Source organism: Tachypleus tridentatus, chromosome 4, assembly GCF_004210375.1.
Source record: "Tachypleus tridentatus isolate NWPU-2018 chromosome 4, ASM421037v1, whole genome shotgun sequence".
NCBI lineage: Eukaryota > Metazoa > Arthropoda > Merostomata > Xiphosura > Limulidae > Tachypleus > Tachypleus tridentatus.
The window spans coordinates 99,287,644-99,310,619 of record NC_134828.1 but is presented as its reverse complement, the minus strand read 5'-3'; the positions used below and the strand labels follow the sequence as shown (position 1 = coordinate 99,310,619).

The 22,976-nt window shown below is 32.0% G+C and overlaps 1 protein-coding gene across 12 annotated transcripts in view; it reads left to right on the top strand.

The window, feature by feature from the left end:
- Window positions 1-22,976, top strand: part of LOC143249751 (AP-4 complex subunit epsilon-1-like) — a 140,894-nt gene that overhangs the window by 28,447 nt on the left and 89,471 nt on the right. For 7 of the 12 annotated variants that reach the window (XR_013027926.1, XR_013027927.1, XM_076500100.1 and 4 more), the window contains 3 exons: window positions 16,148-16,334; window positions 18,679-18,750; window positions 19,724-19,847. Coding sequence is in view for 10 of the 12 variants with exons in the window: in XM_076500100.1 (XP_076356215.1) it covers window positions 16,148-16,334; window positions 18,679-18,750; window positions 19,724-19,847 (383 nt within the window). In the remaining 2 variants the exon portion in view is untranslated. Of the gene's footprint in view, window positions 1-7,470; window positions 7,638-7,900; window positions 8,025-8,850; window positions 8,872-14,970; window positions 15,063-16,147; window positions 16,335-18,678; window positions 18,751-19,723; window positions 19,848-20,262; window positions 20,433-22,976 lie in introns of those variants that run through there. The other 5 variants (XM_076500104.1, XM_076500103.1, XM_076500106.1 and 2 more) reach the window with 5 other exon arrangements.

Sequence of the window (22,976 nt, the reverse complement as noted above, 5' to 3'; positions counted from 1 at the left end):
AGATAGTCCTCGTGTAGCTTTGAACGAAGTTCAGAAACAAACATTGAACCGTTTTACGAATTTGTATGGCTTGACTTCATGCCTTTTGTTGACAGTTGATACGAATTGCATATTAATCACAAATATTTAACGTGCTGTGTACTGCGGTTTCACCAGTCAAAGTATGCATTAGGTCTTCAGGTCACAGATTCTCTTTTTCCATTTCCTCTTTGGTGAAAAAGAAATCTTTAACGTATATATACATACAATTAGTAAACAGTGGTCCGCTGTACGTTATCGAATAATGAATTCGACGAAACGTCATAACATTGTTAACATACCTTAATTTAAGTTTCTGTATAATGAAGTATTTGGTTTGTTTTCAATTTCACGCAAAGCTAAACTAGAGTTGTCTACGTCAGCAGTTAATCATCACCATCCACCACTAAGTTTGAGCTACTCTTTTACCAACGAATAGTGAGATTGACCGTAACATTATAAAGTCCACACAGCTGAAAGGATGAGCATGTTTGGTGGGACTGGTGAAGTACAATGGACTCAAAATCCTATTGAGATTATTAACACCTGTCATGAGACAAAGATGGAACACACAACAAATGTATCAAATGATTTCTGTTCTCAAGAAATATGACCTTTTTTTGGAACATAACATTCGTCATTATATCCAACTACTATTACATTCATATTTTAATAAACTTCAGACAGTTTGTTTCAGCAACAACTTGATAATATTGTAGGTGCCTTCTTACAGTTTTGTTTTCTCTCATGCCTGAAATGGATTTTTTAGCTTCGTATTCTCTCTTTTGCTGCTTAGTATAGAGATTTAGTTTGCTATTTATTTCAAAACATCATATCTCATACACGTCAATACATTTTTGAAACAGTTATGTAAATACTAATATCGAAAGGAAGGAGTGAAAGACTAAACCTACGGTGAGAAATTTTAATTATCTAAGCAAACTTTAACAACTACAACAAAGACACTTCGTATGGTAAAACAATCACCAGGACACAAGCTCTTATATGGAATACAAGATATGCCTTGGATTTTGGAGGTGACTGAGGAAGTAGAACCTACATTGCGGTAAGAATGTCCCACATACCAATCATAATGGCCCAGAAAGGTCAGGTGGTTAAGACACTCGACTCGTAATTTGAGGGTCGCGGGTTTGAATCCCCATCACACCAAACGTGCAAGCCATTTTAGCCGTGGGGGCGTTATAACGTGACGGTCAATCCCACTATTTGTTGGTAAAAGAGTAGCCCAAGAGTTTGCGGTGGTTGGTGATGACTAGCTGCCTTCACTCTAGTCTTACACTGCTAAATTAGGGATGGCTAGCGCAGATAGTCCTCGTATAACTTTGCGCGAAATTCAAATCAAATCTAAACCAGTCATAACCTCCGTTCACTGATGACACATTTAAAAAAAAAGAAGAAAAAATATCAAGAAAACAAATAAGGAAAAGTAAGGAGAATAAGATGTATCTGCTCAAGTCCATAACTTCTCACATTTATAATTGCATTTCATTGTCTGCAGACAGTTGTGGGAATGTGCTGCTCCAAAGAGAATTGTAAGATGATAGATAAAAGAATATAAATAAGGCCCTACCATTGAGGGTGAGTAAGGGAACATTATCTTCTGACGCATTCCAGCTTCCTTTATAGTAGTAAAAGTTAAAATTAATAAGTTAGCATAGGTAGTACAATAGACAAATTATATTAGTATGAAAATCCAACCACCTATTATAACTCTCAACCTCCAGCCTTTAAGATTACTCGTACAGTATACTCTAGCAACCAGCTTACAGACTTTATTTTTCATTTATAATAGCCTTTATATTTATGAGCAATTATAGGGTTATTGTTTGTTTCGAATTTCGCACAAAGCTACACACAAAGGTATAAAACTCTCAGAACAGGTTCTAATTATTTCAGCACGAGCTAAATACCTGGTACTGTGTTCTTATTCAGGTTCTCAACAGTATGTAGAAAACAAAGCTTTCTTGGTCTGATGCTTCTTATTTTAACCCTAACGCATATTGTGTTCACAAACTTAGATATGTATTTAACATTAAAACCACACTAAGTAGCAGAAAAGAAAATTTGAGGTAAATAATTTAATTATTATTTCTCACAAATAATATTATTTAAAAAAGCGCAAAAAACAACAGACGCGTCTTCTAGAAAAACGTTCAGAAAAGGTTCTATTCCTAAAAATAAATGCTTTAGTACGAGTTAAGTACCCTTACATTACCCCTCCACCCCACACACACACACACTGGCACAGCGATATGTTTGCAACTTCGCACCGCTAGAAACCGGGTTTCAATACCCGTAGCGAGCAGATCATGGAGCCACTTGTGTAGCTTTGTACTTAAATCCAAGCAAACCTCATACTATGTTTTACTGCTTTCTTGTTTAGATAGAAGCGTATGATCTTCCGGCATATCATTCGTTCTTTTGTTTTTTTAGTTGCTTTAGTAATATAGGTATTTTAAAATTATTTCGCTCAGCTAATTTCTATGCGCTCCTCAGTGGCACAGTATATTTGCGTATTCACACCGCTAATAACCGGTTTCGATACTCGTGGTGGGCAGAGCTCGAATAGTCCATTGTGTAGCTTTGTGCTTAATTCTAAACAAAGAATTTCCATGCAGTTTTAATATAACGGTTTGTTCCAAAAACTTGTAACGATTGTTTTTTAGAATTGATTTGTTTCTTTGTTCTTTGCGGTTGATAATGTCTACTCTGTTTTAACAGGTCACATGCAAGGCTAATGGTAAGTTCACGGATTTACTACGCTAAAATCCGGGGTTCGATTCCTTGTGGTTAATAGAGTGTAGAAATCTCATACTGTTATATAACTTTGCATCAGGAAAACAAAAAATATTGCCTGAAAGGATGTTGCAGTAAAATTAATATCCTTTCCTGACCAAATCGACCATGTGTGCATTTTATAGCTGACTAGTGACGTGACAGAATATAGGCCAACAGGTGACACTGTCGCCTGTACAAAAAAACATAAACAGACAAAACGAGTTTACCTATTGAATGCAGGCGTTTTCTCATAGTTAACTTTCTACTTAGAGGTCGACATGTGTAGTGATATTTTGAGATCAACGTATTTAATTCGGCATAAGTCAACACAGAGAAAACATAAGCTGTGAATGTCATCAAAATTCAGCAGAATCAATTTTCTTTTCGTCTGCGCAAGTACGTACACAGTAATTTTTTCTATCTATTTCATAATAAAAACTTTGTTCAGTTTCATTGTTTCACACACAGTCCAATCTAATGCGCTGTATGTACATGTTGAAGTACAAGTATTTTTGTTTGTTTTTTAGCACAAAGCCGAACAATGAGCAATGTGTGCTCTGCTTACCGTATTTATTGAAACCTGGATTTGAACTGTGAGACGTACTGCTGATCCACTTTCGTATATTATTTATACGTGTTTTTCTATGAATAAAAATTCATCATCAGTACGATGTAGCGAAAAAGTTACTTAATTCCTACTGAAATATTTATTTGGTTTGTTTTTGGATATTTGAATGTTTGAACTTGTCATTCTTAATATTAAACTGATATATTAAAGAAAAGGCAGCGAGGCAACAGCACCCGCCGCTAGTTCTTGGGCTGATCATTTCTGACCGAAAAATGAAATTTCACTATCATCCTTATAACACACCAACAGTTACAAAAGTGCTGTGGCACGAGACATGAACTGTTAAAGATTTGAAATTCAACATTCCAACTACTGAGCAAAGCTTGGTCAGAATTATTTGGGTGATTACAACCTGTTCTTGTAGTTTTGGATAGATGTGTCTGTTTCGGGCTTTTAAGAATTTAACTAATTATGTCTATGATTTTGTTGATTGGCGAGTGTTATAGAAGCTTTTTGTTTTTATCTGCTACTTACCACAAACTTTCATAAAGTGTTTAAACACTTCTTGGATCACATAATTTAATATTTTGGTCAAGCGGCAGACATATAGATTTTGTTGAAGATCAGTACTGAGTATGAGGAAGAATGGGCGTGGCCAGGACATCAGCTAGTGAAATAATTAAAAGACCAATTAAACAAACCACAAGTTTCCAAGTCTGGCACTTTCAACTTTGAAATTATAAACTTTCCACTTGGAAATATGAATGTTTCAAACAAGTTAAGTTTGTAGGTTGACACTCTCCGCCTATTAGATACAACAAAACATGTTCATCATTACAAGATGTTGAAAATAGAGCTCATAACTCATTCGCATTTTTCATAATCGAGGTTTCACACTGCGAAAATTAAACCCAAAATGCTTTCAATATTATAGAAATATTGTTAGAGATCAGGGATTTAGAAGTTTTATAGACCATCACATCCTCTTTACAACTTTCACGTCTTTACTTTGAATACTTTATTGTTGTGCATTTTAAATTCAGAATCGTATTTAGAATTAATCTAAGTATCCTAAAGTGGCCAAAAATCACGAGATATTATTGAATTTACTACCGAAGGTGTCATTAATAGCGAAAGTGCCGAACTGATCAAACAATACATTCCTATTTCTGTAAATAGAAATGAACAATGCCCAGCATAACCAAGTGGTTAAGGCACTCGACTCGTAATCGCGGGTTCAAATTCCCGTCACACTAAACATGCTCACCCTTTCAGCTGTGGGGACATTATAATGTTACAGTCAATCCCACTATTTGTTGGTAAAAGAGTAGCCCAAGAGTAGGCGGTGGATAGTGATGATTAGCTGTCTTCCTTCAAATCTTACACTGCTAAATTAGGGACGGCTAGCGCAGATAGCCTTCTTGTAGTTATGCGCGAAATAAAAAAAAACAAACAAACAGAAACTAGCGAAACGTAAATAAACGTATATAAACTTAATATATTTAAAAACGGCTGGTATGGATAGAGAAAACTCTATGTAGAGAAGCGAACAACGTTTCAACCTTCTTCGGTCATCTTTGTGAACCTGACGATGACCAAGGAAGGTCGAAACGTTGTTCGATCCTCTACATAGAGCTTTTTCTATCCATACCAGCCGTTTTTACATATACACTGCTGGCCAAAATCTTAAGGCCAATGAACATAAAGAAAAAATATGCATTTTGCGTCGTTAGGCTCAACCACTTATTTGAGTAGAGCTCTGAAAGATGAAAATAAGAAAAGGAAAAATAAAAAAAACAACTTTTTTAGCATTTAATAGGGAAACTGTGAACACTATGAAATTAGCCTAAATACTAGCTGGTCAAAGTTTAATACCATACTGAAACGAAGCGTTAATTGGTAAAGACGTAACGAAATTTAATCATTTGTGTTCAAGCATTAGCGTTGTCAACCTCTCCTACTGAAATCTCCAGTGTTACATTGGGTAAAAACATGACAAAGACTAAAAAGGTGACAGAGTTTGAAATGGCAGAATTGTCGAGCTGCAAAAGCAAGGTCTCTCTTAACGTGTCATCACTGGTGAGATTGGGCGTAGTAAAACTGCTGTTGCAAATTTCTTAAAAGACCCTGAAAGATACGGAACGAGAATTTCAAGTGGTCGGCCCAAGAAAATTTCGCCAGCGTTGTGCAGGAGGATTCGAAGGGTTGTCGGGCAAGACACCAGCCGATCTTCGAACCAGATTAAGGGTCTTACGGACGCAGAATGGAACTCAAGAGCAACAAGACGGCATCTACGAGAAAAAGGCTTTAAAAACTGTAAACGTCTTCAAAGGCCACGTTTCATTCCACACCACGAAACAGCTCGGTTAAACTTTGTTCAGAAGCACCAAACAAGGGACGTAGAAAAGTGGACGAAGGTTTTGTTCTTTGATGAGAAAAATTTGACCTGGATGGTACAGATGGCTTCAAACGTAACTGGCACGATAAGGATATCTTACCAGAGACGTTTTCGACACGACACAGTGGAGGAGGTTCCATCATGGTCTGGGGTGCTTTCTCCTTCCATGGATCAATGGAGCTTCAGGTTATACAGGGGTGTCAAACAGCAGCTGACTACATTGGCATGTTGGAGAGAACATCCTTATTGACTGATAGCTTTTGCTTGTGTGGAAATGACTGGATTTTTCAGCAGCACAATACTGCAATCCACAATGCCCGCAGGACAAAGGACTTTTTCATGGCGAATAACGTGATTTTTTTGACCATCCAGCGTGTTCGCCCGAACTGAAACCCATTGAAAATGTTTGGGGGTGGATGGCAAGGGAAGTCTATAGAAATGGACGTCAATTCCAAGCAGTAAAGCCATTTTCACCACTTGGAATATCATTCCAGCCAGCCTTCTACAAACGCTTATATCGACCATGCTAAAGAGAATGTTTGAAGTTATTCGCAATGACGGCCGTGCAACTCCCTACTGAAACCTCTTGTTGGCCATTTCCTACCATGTTTAGGACTTCTTTTTGGTATGATCTTAAACTTTTAATCAGTTAGTATTTAGGCCATTTTCATAGTGATCACATTTTCCCTATTAAATGCTAGAAAGTTTGTTATTTTTAATTTCCCTTTTCTTATTTTCATCTTTCGAAGCTCTACTCAAATAAGTGGTTGAGTCTAACGACGCAAAATGCATATTTTTCTTTATGCTCATTGGCCTTAAGATTTTGGCCAGCAGTGTATATAGTTCGTTTTTTAGATTCAGGTATATTTTATTTCAAGAGTTAGCTTTCACACTTAATATTTTTAGATTATTTGTTTCTGCTAATTTTTAGGTTTTACTTATGTTTCGTGTTAGTGAACATTTTAAGGAATAGTTTAATTTCACATTTATTTGCACGTTTATCTTGAAACTTAACTTCCAGCTTGAACTGTTGAAAAAGACTTGTTAAATTTCTTACTCTTGCCCATTCTCTAGATTTCACAACTTGCGTGTGTTTCTATTTGTCAATAAAGATTGTTAACCTATAGTGTCGTGTTCAGTTTCTTTCCCCTTGTCAGTCTCAGTTCAAAGTAAGGAAAAGTCAGATCGTTACTCTGTGATATATTATCTAACGAATTTCCTCTTTCTGCAGTTACTACTTATTCACTGTGAGGGAAATTATTCAGTTAAAAAATACTACACTAATATAAGCAAAGTAATTACAATGTATTGGATTTGGGATATATTTGTTTTTTCTATATCTTGTAACGGTAAAAGGTATATTTCCCTCACCATTTATGCGAGTTAATGCAAAACCTCATGTGGCTGAAAATACAAATAAAGAAGGTCCCTTTTTGTTTTGTTTCGACTATTCGGTTCGGAAATTCTCCTTTGCATTCAAATATTTATTATATCATATGATTATTGTACGTGAACTTTTTACAATCAAACCTTTACTTTTGTTAAATCGTATTTTAGTTCATTGTGTTTAGTGTTTGTATTCAATATATGTTAAAGGTATATATGACACACTACAGTTTGTCATTGTGGTGACTGATAACTTGCTGTGAATAATATGAAAAATAGGTACTTTTTTGTCCTCAGGGCGATAGGGGGCAGTAATGTTGATAAATGTGGAGTTCAATAATATCAATATTAACAAGCTATGAATGTTGTTTTTGACTTTTGTTGTTTACGTGTTTTTTTATCTTTTATCATATTATAGTCTAGTCTAGCTTCATATTTTTGTCCTGAAAAACGAAGTTTCATAAAAACGTAAGTTTTTAAGTTGTGTTTGAGTAATCCATTATGAAGTTCACAAATTATATTTTGAATTAGATCCTACGCTCCAGTAAGAAAAAAAAGTTATTGAACTTGAGGTTATTCTAAATTGGATCCTACTCAGTTAGTGTTAATAATTTCCAAGACTTTAACTTGTGTCCTTTCATCCTGTTTTTTTTTTTTTTTTTTTTTTAATGTAGCACAAATGAATCGGAGACATTAATACTTTCATTCAGTTCTCCAAAATAATATAACTTCTTATTAAGTTTAGGCTTTAAGCTGTAGTAATACTAATATAAACTGTGACAGTGTGAGGTAACCTCTTCGTTTCTGGAATTGTTCGAGTACTAGAGGTAGTAGTCCTTTTCTGAACTTCATCCAGTAAGTCGGTATCCATTTTGGGATAAGGACGTCAAAAGTAATACTAACATAGTATTTAACATAACTACTTTTAGTAAAGGTAATACTTTTTTTTTTAAATACGTTATTGTATTGTAATCGGTATGTATCTGACTACTAGCAGTAGGGCACTGTTTCAATGGTACAAAAACACCATTTTCTTTTTTTTTGTACATTCAAAATACTCTTGTAACATTTTAAGACAGCTTGACCAGGTAATGAAAGAACTTTAATGTAAATTTATGATGTTTCAGTGATGTTATTACCCAGTCAAACCATCTCAGAACTTTTATTTCTAAGAATTGGGTTTCTTGCTGTAACGTGTTCTATAAGATGGTTGGGTAATTAAATTTTGCTTTTTATTCAGCATTTATTAATGAAGATTTAAGCAGTATTTCATATCTTGAACACTTGATAAATTGCAACAAGATTGAACAAGGTGACTGCATTAATTCTGAGCTTCTTAAAAAAAAAGTGAAACTTTAAAGAATGACAGTACTCCTGATCCAGATAGTATTTCACTAAGGGTTATGAAGGTGGTTAGACTTATGTGACATGTTACAGTTAGTCTGTTGTGGTGACTAATAACTTGTCATGAATAATATAAAAAAAATTTGCTACTAATTTTTGTAAGTCCTTGAGTAGTGAGCAGGTGCTAAAGGATTTGAAGTTATTTAATGTCACTCTTTTTTTTTCAAGGGAGCTGATAAAAATTGTCCCAGTAATTACAGACCCATTAGTCTCACATCAGTTGTGGGAAAGGTTTGGGAAAGTCTGATAGAAGATTCTTTACAAAGACATTCAACACATTTTACAATTTTATTGGATAGTAAATATGGTTTCACCACAGAAAAATCTTGACATTTTTTGATGAGGTTACGGCTTACGTAGATAAGAACGAGGATGTAGATTTGGTGCATATGAATTTTTAGAAAGCATTTGACAAAGTGCTACATAAGATGCTTGTAGGAAAAAAATCTCTAGGTGTGGTGGATAAATTAATTAGAAGAGTGGCTGGATGGAAGAAAGCAGAGGGTTGTTAGAAATGGAGTTCAATTAAGTTGGATTAATATTATAAGTGGGGAACCTCATGGCTCAGTCTTAGGATCTCTGCTTTTTAACATATATAGTATTGGGTACAATCACTGAATATTTCAGGGATGTTTGTTGAGTTATTGCTGAGATATCATGCTTTTAGTACTGATACCATAATTAGTTGAAGTATCAAACATATATATTCAGTGCCATGCCAAACATTAAAAGTTGTTAATCAGTGCCAAACGGTTAATAACTTGCATCAATGACATGGGTTCAGGAATGGTCAATAAGTTTAATTTGCAGATGATATTAAGGTTTTGGATGTTGCTAGCTATGAAGAGGATGCTGCTGCTTTATGAAAGGATTTAGATTATTTAGTGAGTTGAGCAAATAAATGGCAAATTAGTTTTAATTATAATAAATGCAAGACAATATATGTGGGTTATCATAATTTGATAATTATAAAACAATTTGAATGGGAATAACCTTAACAGTGTCATGAAGGAAAGGGATCTTGGTGGATAGTTGATCAATCTCTTAAGACATCCAAGGAGTATGATGTTGCTAGTGGTAGGGCAAATAGCAATTTAGATTGTATCTACAGAAATATTTAATACAAGTTTAAAGAGGTTATAATTTCATTGTGTAGGTGGTCACTGGTTAGGTCATATTTGAAGTATCATGTTCAGTGTTGGACTCCTTACCTTGGGAAGAACATTGAACTATTGTAAAGGATTCAGAGAAGAGTTGATAAAATTTTGCTTGGGATGGAGGAGTTGTCATATGAGGAAATACTGAAATCTCTCAAATTGTTTTCATTTGATAAAGGAAGCATTGAAGGGGATCTGATTGAGGTGTTTAAAATTGTAAAAGGAATTTTAATTCTGTAAATAATACATTGGTTAAGACTAGTTTGGGGATTAAGTGTTTTCAGTTTGTTAGGTGTGATAATTGCAATGATTGGGTTTTATTTGGGAAGTCTGGACTACTGTGCACTTTTAAGGAAGTTAATAGTGAGAATGATTAATTTATATGCAGAGTTTGCTGGTTGGAAGTAGTCTTCGAAGCCGTCTTAACTATAGTTGTGGAAACACATAAAGGGAGGTATAAATTGTTGGAAATGATAGCAGGATGTCAAGAGGAGCTTAAGCTTTTACATGCAAGGAAGGTATCAGCTAAGATTTACAATAAAATTCAGAAAGTTAAACAGGGTTGTATTAGGGTTAAAAGTAGTGAACTTAATTGTAAAGATACTGCTCTACTGAGCAACAGATTTAAGCCCTTGGCTTATGTAGATGAGGAACTATTGGAGGGAAAGCAAAAGGAATAGAGAAGGATATAGATTATGAATTTAAAAAGAGGTTGCAGTTATGGGTGATTCCTTGATACAGCATGTAGTAAATAGAGAGAAAAGTTAGATTATGTTACTTTGAGGGACAGGTGGAAGACACAACTGACAGAGCAAGAGATGTAATGAAGGGGACTAGCAGTGTTGCAGTTTTTGTTGTGCACATATTGGCTAACAATATAGTGAAGAGTAAGTCAGAGAGCTAATTACTAAGTACAAGGTGGTGGTTAAAATCATTTAAAGATGAAGACCATAAGTTAATTGTGTCAGGGATACTGCCAAGAATTAATTGTGGATATCAGAAGTTGAGTAGGTCACTAGGACTAAATGCTAGGCTGAATAGGTAAGGATGAACAGGATAGCTGGCTGGACTTGTAGGATTAGTTTAATAGGAGGAATGAACTTGTAATGCATGGTTTACACTTAAGTGGGAAAGGGTCTGGCACATTTGCAAAGGCTGTTAACTCAGCTGTAAGGAAAGTTTTAAACTAGAACTAGATAGTGATAAGGCTAAGAAGAAATTAAATGAAACAATGGGAAAGGGTCTGGCACATTTGCAAAGGCTGTTAACTCAGCTGTAAGGAAAGTTTTAAACTAGAACTAGATAGTGATAAGGCTAAGAAGAAATTAAATGAAACAAAATTGGGATTTAGAGGAAAGTGTAGCATAGGAAAATAGCATAAACTTAGTTAAGAGAATAGGCTTAATTGTTGGTATTGTAATGCTAGAAGTATAAGAAATAAACTAGGTGGCTTTAGGAAACTGGTAGAAATAGAAGATTTTGATATAATGGAAATAACTGAAACATGGTTAGGTGTAGACGATTTTGATGATAGAAATTTTGGTAATTATGTAATAACAGAGGTCTATTAATTTCTTAATTTTTTTATCAGATTTAATATAAATGTAATGCGATTAAATTTAATGAGTGACAATTTTGTAAAAAAAATTTCTAGTTAAGGCATGTTTTATCCTTGCTCCCAAGATTATGAAAATTTGGTTTTTACCATTTTTATTGTTAATGCTATCAAACATTTTTGGCTTCCAGAAGCAATTGTTTCTTCTGTGTAGTATGTATGAGTCTAATGCTTTTTTAATAAGTTTTTTTTTGTTACTGTGAAAAGTAAAAAAAAGAAAAATTAATTTAAATAAACTGTACAAGTTTAATATTTTATGTTTTACATTTCTCATACATTCAAGTGATTTTAATGGCCTCCTCAATAATATGCAAGTACTGAAGTTATAAGTTATTTAATAGGGACAGAGGGGGAGGAGTGGCTTCATATGTAAAGAGTCAGTTACATCCTTTAGAAGTTGAGAATATTAAGGATAATAGCAAGGAGGTTGAATCCATTTCTGTTAGTGGATATCAAGGGAAAATCTTGATGAAATTAGTTAGAAACTTTACAGTGATTAAGATTTCAGGTTTAATAAAGTCATAATTATGGATGATTTTTCATTTCAGACATATTGATTGGGAAGTGCTAGAGTCAAACCACGAGGGAAGAGAGGTTTCTTAAAACTCTTAAAGATAGGTTTCATCAACAATTGGTCAAGGAATCTGCTAGAAATAATGCTATTTTAGAGTTATTTTTAACTTCTGATAGAGAAATGGTTGAGAGTGTGGAAATTGGAGAACATCTAGGTACAAGTGATCACTTTTGTATTAGGTTTGATGTTTTTCTACATGTGGAAACTGGGAAGAATATTTTGATCCCAAATTTAAAAATAGCAAATTTTGAATGGACGCAACAAGAATTATCTGTAGTGAATTAGGTAGCTGAGTTATTTGGAGATGCTGAGCAACTGTGGAAAATTAAAAAAAAAACATCCAAAAATCAGTATTTAAAACAAATATATTCCTTACAGAAAAAGAAAGTAGCTGCAAGTAAAAAAAAAAAAAAAAAATGGTTCATTGCTTTACTTAGGGTGTGAGATAAAATTAGAGAAAAGAATCACAAATTTAATAATTTTAAATTGACTGGTATTATAGAAGATCAAAACAGCTGATCAAACAAAAAATGTGGACATCCAAAATTATGTATGAAAACATTTGGCTGAAACATGAAAATTGACAGTAAGGAGTTTTTAAAGTACATTAGGGGTAAAAAAAATGTTAGAATGAAGATAAAACCCTGGAAGATGATAAAGGAAAGCTTGTATCTTATGGTTATGAAATCGCTAAGTTACTAAATTCTGCTTTTTCTTCAGTTTGTACAAATCAAGACTTGAAGTTTAAAGAATGATAAGTCAATTGGGGCAGATATTTCTCTGAGGGTTTTAATGTAGGCCAAAGATTAGATATGTGAGCAACTTTCATAGTTTTTTCTAAGTCCACAATTAGTGGACAAGTACCAATGGATTGGAAATTAGTTAATGTCTCCCGTCTTCGCTGGAGGTAATAGATGTTGTCCCAGTAGTTATAAGCCTGTTAATCGTATATCAGTTATGGAAAGTTGTTTAACGAAGTTAAGAATTTTATTGGATAGTCAACGTGATTTCACTAAGGGAAAATTTGCATTACAAATCTTTTGACATGCTTTGAAAATGTTACTGCTTATGTAGATGAGGGTAAGGGTGTATCTGGATTTCAAAAATGCATTTGATAAAGTGCCACATAAAAGGCTTGTAAAGAAACATCTCTGTAGGAGTGAGTTAACTGATTAGAAGAATGGCTGGATGGAAGAAAGCAAAGGGTTTTTATAAATAAGTTCAGTCAAACTGGTTTAATGTTGCAAGTGGTGTACCTCAGGACTCAGTTTTATAACCATTGCTTTTTCTGATTTACATCTATGATACAGATAAAGGAATGGTCAATAAATTATATATATTTGCTGATGATATTAAGGTTTTGAATGTTAATGGCTATGAAGAAGATGCTGCTGTTTTACAAAAGGATTTAGATCATTTAGTGAGTTTGGGAAAAAAAAAAGGCAGATAGGGTCTTAATAACACATCTAGGTTATCATAATTTGAATTATAAGTAATTTAGTTGGGAATAACCTTAACAGTATCATGACAGGAGAGGATCTTGTGTAATGGTTGATCAATTTCCTAAGCCATCTAGTCAGCGTGCTGTTGCTAGTGGTATGCAAAATAGGATTTTAGGTTATATTTACAGAAATGTTGAATACAAGTCTGAACAGGTTATAATTTCATTATTTAGGTCAGTGATTAGGCTATATTTGGAATATTGTTTTCCATTTTAGGCTCCTCACCTTAAGAAAGACATTGAATTGTTGGAAAAGGTTCAGAGGAAGGTTACTGAAATGATAACTGGAATAGAGAGGTTGTATGAGGAGAGATTAAGATCCTTAAAGTTTTCTTTTGAAAAAGAATAGTTAGAAGGGATCTTATTGAAGTGTTTAGGATTGTAAAAGGGGTTGATAATATTGATGCATCAACGTTTTTCATGCTTAACAGGAACAATTATTGAACTAGGAGACTCAAATATAGATTTAGGGAAGGTAGAAGCTGTCTTCAGCTAAGACAGTTTTATTTTACAAATAGAGTGGTTGGTCTATGTAATGGGTTACCTTTGGATGCTGTGGAGGCAATATATTTGAGTGAGTTTAAAGCAAGCTTGATATATATGTGTGTATATGAATGATAAGGGCTGGCTTTATTTTTATTTATTTATTTAGTAGTTTTAGTTTTTTCAAAGTTTACAATGTCAATATTTTTCTTCTGTTTGTGAAATTCCATAGTTTTAATTCACTTATTGTGTTTCTTAAATAGACAGACTTATAAGATGTTAGTAATGTATTATTCTATTCTAACCAATTTGTAGTATCCTTTCTTAGATAAGGAGACCAAAACTATGCAAAATATTTCATATGAGGCCTAACTAGTGATTTATATTGAGATATAACTATCTACTTTGACTTATAAATGCATTTTAAAATTAAGTTTTGTTTAAAAACAGTAATATAACACTGACTTGTTGGCTCGAGTGATTTATCAACCATTGTTTCAAAATCCTTTGCTTCAGAAATGTTATTGAGTGGTTCTCATCTGTATTAAAAGTGATTCAAATAATGGTAACTCATATGCATTACATGGTACTTAATTAAATGTCGTTTGTCGACAGTTTTCTTTAGAGAGAAACATTTATGAAAGTGCTATGTTTTCTTTCATGAATAACAGAACATGTGTAACACAATCCTTTTAATAGGTTATAAACATTTTTTATGCTAATGCATAACTATTCATGTAGAAGATATATACTGTACTGCCATAAAATGTTTTCACAGTTCTTTTTTCTATCCTCCTAGCTATTATTTTTAAAATTTATTTAATTTTCACAATGTTTTAAATTGTTAAAATATTTTTATATTAATTTTAATTTGTTTTAAGGTATATTCAAACTAAAAAGTCCAATGTTCCCATAAATATCTATAACTGAATGAGTTGGTCACAAGATAAGACATTTGTAAAAAGTTATTCCATCAAATTCTTGGTGAGGTAATGAAGTAATTTTTCTTTCAATAATAGATTGTTGTCTCAGGATATGCAAGTTATTTTTCTTACTTTTTCTTACAGGTTTTGTTTTTATGGCCTAACCAACACAAATGATTTAGGTGAAGGTTGAAAAGATTTGTTTGTTGTAACCCTACTGACTGTCTAAAATTGAGGTCAGTTGAGAGATTGCTTTAATATTAGGACCTAGGAAATTATTTTCACCAATTTCTTCTAATATACTGGCCCATCAAACAAAATTTGCTGACTTTAATATTTTTTATCTCTATTATGGTTACAATATGTTTTCATGGAAATTATGTAGTCCTTGATGATATTAAAGGTCGTTATCTCATTACCAATAAACATTTCAGTGTTGATTGGTCAATGCATTGAGTTTGACAGTATAGTTTATCTCATTTCTAGGACCCTACATATTAACCTATTAAATATATTCTCTAGCAGAGAAAATTTACTGTTAATGAGCATACATCAACCACATGGCAATCACAATGTTATTCATTGTATCTGTCTCAAAAAATTATCTTGTGGATTGAGGATTAGGATAAAAAACAAATTAATTTTGATTGGAAACTTATCCACTTAGAAGGAAGTACTTTCAGATTTAAAACTTGGTAGAGGTTATGACTAACATTATTACATTGATGGGCTCTGAAGTGCCTACACCTTCATTAATGGTTGTTACTTTCACAGGTATTAGGATGTCTATCCCTTTTTCATTATGGATTTATATTACCTTAAATAAACTGTTTTTATGTTCTTATTTATAGTGATAAAATTGTATTGTTTCATCATTTAGTTACTCTATCTATTAGTGAGGTTTAGCTATTTTAGCTGATAGCACAAAGCAACATTTATTATAATTATAGACAAAAAATAAACCATTGCAAAAATTTTAACCAGCACTTTTAATGAAAGTAACATTAAAGTAGTAGTAATGGTTGGTATGCTTGCCTAGCTACAAGTACACAAAGCAAAATATTGAGCAATACCACTGTTACTCAACTATTTGTGTGTTATGATATAGCTCTTGATACTTGAAAAAAAAAGTAAGCAGGCCTAAAGTAGCTAATATGAAAAGACTATCTTCATTGAAAAGTTGCTGCTATGTGTAATTGTTGCTCAGTTAATTGGGTCACAAGTGTTGTTGTGGTGTTATTGTAGTTAAAGGCATAATAGAATTACAAGTGTTTTACTGAATTTTATTGTATAATTTTAAGTCTTTTTTTTTTTTTTTCAGAAATAATTTAATGGTGTATGAAATGACAGACTTCTGGGGGAAAAGCTTAGGATCTTTTCAGAGCTTCCTATCCAGCAAAACTGGATCAAGCAGAGCTGACTTTGCAGCTTCTACTCTAGGTAGTTTAAGCTGTCAGCTACATCGAGAAAACTTTATTAAAGCTGTTGCATCAGCAGAAAGTAAACAGGTGAGAAATATCATGCATAAAAATTAATTCCTTTTGTGTGTACTATTAAATATATTGTGATTCAGAATTATTATTATTTGTTCAGGTAGAATTTATATCATTAATTTGATTTTCATGAGTGTGATGCTTCTGTTTTAGGTTTAAAGTATTTTGTTTTGGATTGATTATTGAAATACATTATTAAATGGAATTTTTCTATTTAATGAGTTTTTTTACTGTATTTATACAAGACTTTCACATGTTTGAAATTAAAAAATTAAATTGAATTTTTATTATGTTTAAGGATAAGTGGTTATCAAACAGTTCTTGTGACACATTGAAATTATATTTAAATTAATTTAAATAATTATTTAGTTAACAGTATGACATAGCTGTGTTATATTAGTTCATATAGATTCTGTGTAAATTAATAATACATGTTAAGTCCATTTGATTAAAAGAAAATATACAAGGCTATGTTTAACTACATTTATATTTACTGACAGCTAATTTTTCATCAAATAAGGAAAGCATTAGTTTGTGTTTTAAGCTTTTTAATTAGACATGAGTGGGTTAAAAATATTTCTATGGTTATGAACACATTTTTAAGTGTGTGAGACATTACAGTGTTTTATATTACTCAATTTATGTTTGAAATAATGTATTACCTGAAAAAATTTTATTCAGTATATACTAAAACTGTTTTTATTGTTCCACCTCTGAAAGATAGTGATAATTAAACGTGAGCTAAATGCCTATTTTGGTTTAGTGATATTTTATGTACATTAGTCCCCCATAAGCAGCCCACAGATCACATCAAGCTTTCAAGTCTGATTTGTGACCTATATTGTGATCATATATAGCAAAATAAGCAAAACCGTATTTTGGAATGATGTATTCCTCAACAAGCTCAGACTTAGTCCTTGGCTTTGTGGTCGTGATCTGAAGTGGTCTAGTGTAGAAAATAATTTAGGACCAATGTTTTGCACTATTGTGACAAAAAATAATGTTAAAACAGTTTAAAATTGTGCACAATACAATTGCTAACTAGCAGGGATTATGCTTAGAAATATGCTTTTATCATGTTTCAAAATTTAAAACTGTGCAACTCTAAACCAAAAATAGCTAAAACTATAAACATTTAAGAGGATACTAGACATAATTAATGTAATTACACCAACAAATGTAATTTATTTTTTATGAAAGAACACACACTTTTGGACATAAAGTCTATCTTGGACAATCTGGACAGAAGTGTACACTCACAAAGCAACAAGAGATAAAGTAAGAAATAACTAAGTCAGAAGTTATAAGTTAAGGAAACTGACCCAGAATTGACTCAAGCATATCTAGGAATGCAGATTTTGAGTAAATAATTAATTACATAGGCAATTGTAAATTATTCAAAAAAAAAAGTCCAGGTAATTTTGTTGAACTTTGGAACTTGTAATATCTATACCAGTTTATGTATATGTTGTGTGCAGGTTGAGCAGTTTGTTTTTTTTACACTAAAAAACATAAAAGCAAAAAATATACTGGAGTATTGTAGCAAAAGATGTATGTACAGGTATCTTTTAATGAAAAACATTTGTGTGGAAAGTTAGGCCTAAATAGTATCTAACTTTGTTTGATGCTGCTTTTAGGTTTACATTAAGGTATATATATATATATATATATGCATGTGTGTATGCATATTTAATAACTTATCCTTTGTAGATGTTGAAGACAGTAGTTAATATTCTGCATTCACTTGCACATGTTCAATGTTTTGTACCTCTGTGAATGAGTATATAGGAATATGCTTCTGACATATGTTTAATTTTGAAAGTTCTTTAAGTGTAAAAGCATACAGAAATTCATAAATGTACAATGTTTTGGCATACAAAAGGGATTATAGATTATTTTGAATTTGAGAGGTGAATTTAAGATTCTTGTAAGCCATATCATAAAGAAATGTCTGCATTCAAACGTAGAAAGAGGATTATAATGTACAGAAGTGATTATATTCTGTTGTATAGTTAGTTTTAAATGTATTGTGTGAATAAGGTATGAAATTTATGTATGTATGTATTAATTTTTGTGTGATGGGCAGCCATTATTATAAATATTTAAGAATGATAATAGCTACAGAACTTTAGATATTTGCCCTTAAATCACTTTATGAATTAGTAGTAAAAAGATATTTTTCTGCATTTTAAAATTTAATAACTTGTTTTTAGTTGTTTCAGTTCTAAGATGTAAATGTAGTACCTTCAATTTTCATAGAACTGATATGTTTTAAAAAATGTAACTTATGAATTTATAATGAAGGAACTCAAATGATTCAAAAGTAGAAAATAATTTTACTAACTTGTGATTAACATAGGAAGAAGAAGATTTGATCAAGAAAGAAATCCCTGTAGTTGAGAGTATTTTATCCAAACCAGGAATTTCCCCAGTATGTAATTTTGTATCTGGCATGCCAGCTTTAGTAATTAAATTTCAAACTTTTCTAAATAAGATTTAGCATGTATTTTAATTATGTTCACCTTTAAAAACCATTCATTTTTCATGTTTTAAATTTCATTAAGTTTTAACACTCCTCAAATGAAAGGTTTCATAAGAGAATAATCTTTGTTACATAATTTTCATCAAATGCTGTTTTGATATCTTTCTACTAGTTTTGCTTTGTGATGGACAATTCAGTTGTAATGTTTAAGAAGTATTTTTCTGAAGTTATAATTGATGTAAAGTGAATGAAATTTCTATGTAATTAAGTGTTTTATTTGGTAATAAAACTGCATAGCATATTCTTAAGTATGTCAGTTTTGATAATGTATAAAATTAGATTTAGATGCAATTACAGGATCTAGTATTGAGTAGTTGTCAAACTGCAAATGTTTAAAGTAGTATATAAATGGAACCCTATCAAGAGAATGGAATATTTACTTATGAAAACTCCTCACTATGACTAATTACCAAACTATATTGTGTTTATGGTCAGGAAATTGGTGGATCCTTGAGTTTCCTATCACAAATATACTATATTAATTACTGTGATAATATGAAGTTACTATTTCATGGTATCATAGACAAATTAGAAACAATATATATATATACACATTAAGTCCAGAAAGACATCTATAATATTTGGTAAATCAACCTAGTAATTGCCTGACCATAACAACATAATTGAGATAATACTCATATTCAGAGACTTTAAAAGTGCATTGTGATGGAGATGGCTTTACTGTTGGATAGGATGAGGTATCTACATACAGTTTTTATTTGACTTGAAATGAGTATCTTTGGTATTTTAAGATGTTAACATGGGGTAGAATAGGTATTTACTGCTGTGTAATTAAATTGCATAACATCTGTGTTTGAAATAGAATATTAAACACAATATTTGCATTTCATTTGTTTTGTAGAAAGTAGTGGAGCAGTGCCTTATCCAGTCTTTGTATTGTGAGATGTTGGGCTATCCAGTTACCTTTGCTTATGTTCATGCTGTAAAACTGGCTCAGCAGGGGAACATTCAGCAGAAACGAATTGGTATTTTAAAATAATCCATTAGTGCTGTTTTAAAATTAGTTTGTATTACTACAGAAGGTTTAAGTAGAAGTGAAGTTAAAACATTCCTTTAAGATTTTGTAATTATTTCAAATCCACATGCATTATTTTCTCACTGAAGAATTTTCAACATCAACAGGATAATTTTAATTATGCAGATCAGCAAGCCATTTGAAAATCACAACTGACTGTAAAGTTTCAGAGGAACAACATGTACCAGATTACATTTAATATTGTGTAACGTTTTGTAGGTAGTTTGATGTCACTAAAAATTGATTTATTCTGGAAAAGGTATATAACAGTCCTTTTTTGTGCAAGATATTCATCCACTTGGATCATATAGGTGTGTTCAAATCAGGGAATTACAATTTCCAAGATGGGGATATTCCTTTTACTTAATGGAACTGGAAGGAAAAGAAACATGGATAAACCTGGAGCACTAGAATCATCTTGAAAGAGAGTTTCAACAAGCTTTATTTAGCTGTGGTAAATTGAGTGAACCATTTTGTAAAAGAAGAAAATCCATGAACACAATGGCCAGTGGCAAAAGCTGTCAGTGTACTCAAGGTAACAATACACAACATCACCAAGAACTGAATCTAGAAAAGTGTATGAAAAAGTGTAAATAAATACCCAGTGAAAAATGGCAGTATATGTTAACACTTGAATTGTATGTATACCTTAATAACTGTGACAAGTTTTGTACAATTTTTTTACTGGTCAGCAGATGAAATAAAATTTCCAAAAATTGTACAAGGCGTGTTACAAACCTGACTATCATATTAATGTTTTTGATGTATTATAGCACATAGAAATGCCAGGTTGGTGTGTAAATGAGAACAATAGTGTATGGGTTTACTGAGGCAAAATGGTTCCAGTCGTATTTCCCATTCAGCCAATGCATGCTTTAAGCACCTGGAGAATAAAACAAGTATTCATGTTATTCTATATAAAGGTATATTAGTCATGTTGCCAGAAGCAATGCTTGTGGATTTCTGTATAATTGGATGAAAAAGTGCTATGACCAGGTACTGTTATTAAACTTCAGGCTTTTTTCAGGTGATGTTGTAACAGATTTAATATTATATAGTTATTATAACATTCATGTTGGTTTCAATTTAATACATATGCAGAAATATGTTGAACTGGTACTATTAAATGTGATTGCTAAAGTGCTTGTATTCTCTAAATTTGTAGAAGATTCTAAAGTATAAGGATAAAAAATGTACTATGTGTGTACATAAAATAAATGTGATTGCCAGTATTATTGGGAACTGGACTTTCGAGAACCTTGCTTTAAAACTTATAAAAGGTAACCAATGAAACATGGAGAGACAGTTTTATATATTGTTGGTTTACTACAGTTGGTATAGTAAGCTGTAGCTGTGATTAATTGACAAACTACAGATATTTGACCAGTAATGTTTATAGATTTTGAACATTACAAACCGTTCAACTATGAGGAAATTAGGTATCATAGTTAGAGAAAAGTCAACTTGTAAACAATATGAGGCCAGCCAAGAATAGAGTGCTAGCTGCTTTATAAACTCAGAATTAATTCTCTCAGTGTAAACCATCAACAAAATATTTAGTTCCAGATCAGATGGAAGACTATGTATTGTTTGTAAGTTTGTAAAACGTATATAAATCATTGTGTAATAATGTTATTATAAATTGTATTATTGTTTGTATATTAAAATATATTTGTGTTAAGAAAGAAACTTCTGTGATTCAATCTTGTTGGCAAAATTTGATACATATCAACATTCAGTTAACCTCTAAATTCAAATTCAAATTTTTGACTATTTGAAATTTTAATATGGAACATAATAACTTTGAAGCTCATCTGAGATGAGTTATAATATGTAACAATACATGATGTATGTAGGTTGAGTGATTTGGTTTATGAAATAAAGATAAAGAGTAAGCTATAGTATTGTAATAAAAGATATGTATATATATATACAGTGTTTTGTTTAAGATTGTTTAGTGTTAAGTCTGGAGAGAATTTAAATTTGCTTGCCCTACTAATGTTACTTTTAGGTTTACACTTACATGTATGTGTGTGTGTGTATTTAAAAAGTGCTGTAGAAGTTAAGAATGTTAACCTTTTGTATTCACAATTGATAAATCAAATTTCTGATTATATCGAGTGATGTGAAATATTCAACTAATTGAAATTGGGGTGTCACATTATTGCTATTTTCAGTTGTTATAACTATCGAAGTGATCAAAATATTGTTAATATGTTTAGTTATTGTTAAGCACAGTGATACAGAAAGCTATCTTTGCTATGTCTAATTTTAGGCTTACAAGTTTGTTCAAATATGATAAATTTTGGGGGAGGTGCTCATGATTATAGGATCTCAGATTCAACCACCATCACTCCAAACTTGCTCACATTGTTTTTGTTATAGCAAAGCTGCTTTCAGACAATCACTAGTTTTAACCACTGAATGGTAGAAAAGCAACTGTTGGGCAGCACTCACTGGCAACTTTTTGCCCCTTCATTATGATGAAGAGAAACTCACTTGAAGTAGAAATATATTCTCAGTATGGTTGGTATGGGTATTAAAACTTGAATTGAAATAAAATACAAAGCAATGTTTAAATCTTCTTAGGTCACCTTCAGGTTAACAAAAACATTTAACCTGTACTTTATTTTAATTATGGTTTTAATGTCCATACCAGATGTCTTTACAATAAATTTTCTTTTTTGTGAACAGCTGAACAAAGGCAACAGTTACTGCATATTTTTTTATATACTTGTATAAAAACTGTTCTAATTGATTAATTAAATGTAATTAGTTTATAGGGCCATTGTTTATATAAGTAAATATGATTAATTGTCTAGGTCTAGCTTTTGGTCTTGTTCATGGAATGTGTGACACTTTTTATTGACTTGTAATTCTTCTTGATTAATAAACAACAGTAAACTGAAAATGTAAAGTACCAATAATCACTGTTGTCTAAATGAAGTTTCAAAATCAATGTGCAATTAGTTCTGTGCGTGTTTGACATCTGTTGCAAGAAGGTGGATCTGTTTTAGAACATGTTCATATACTATCTGCCATATAAATTAATGCCTTAAATCTGTCTTGAGAATATACC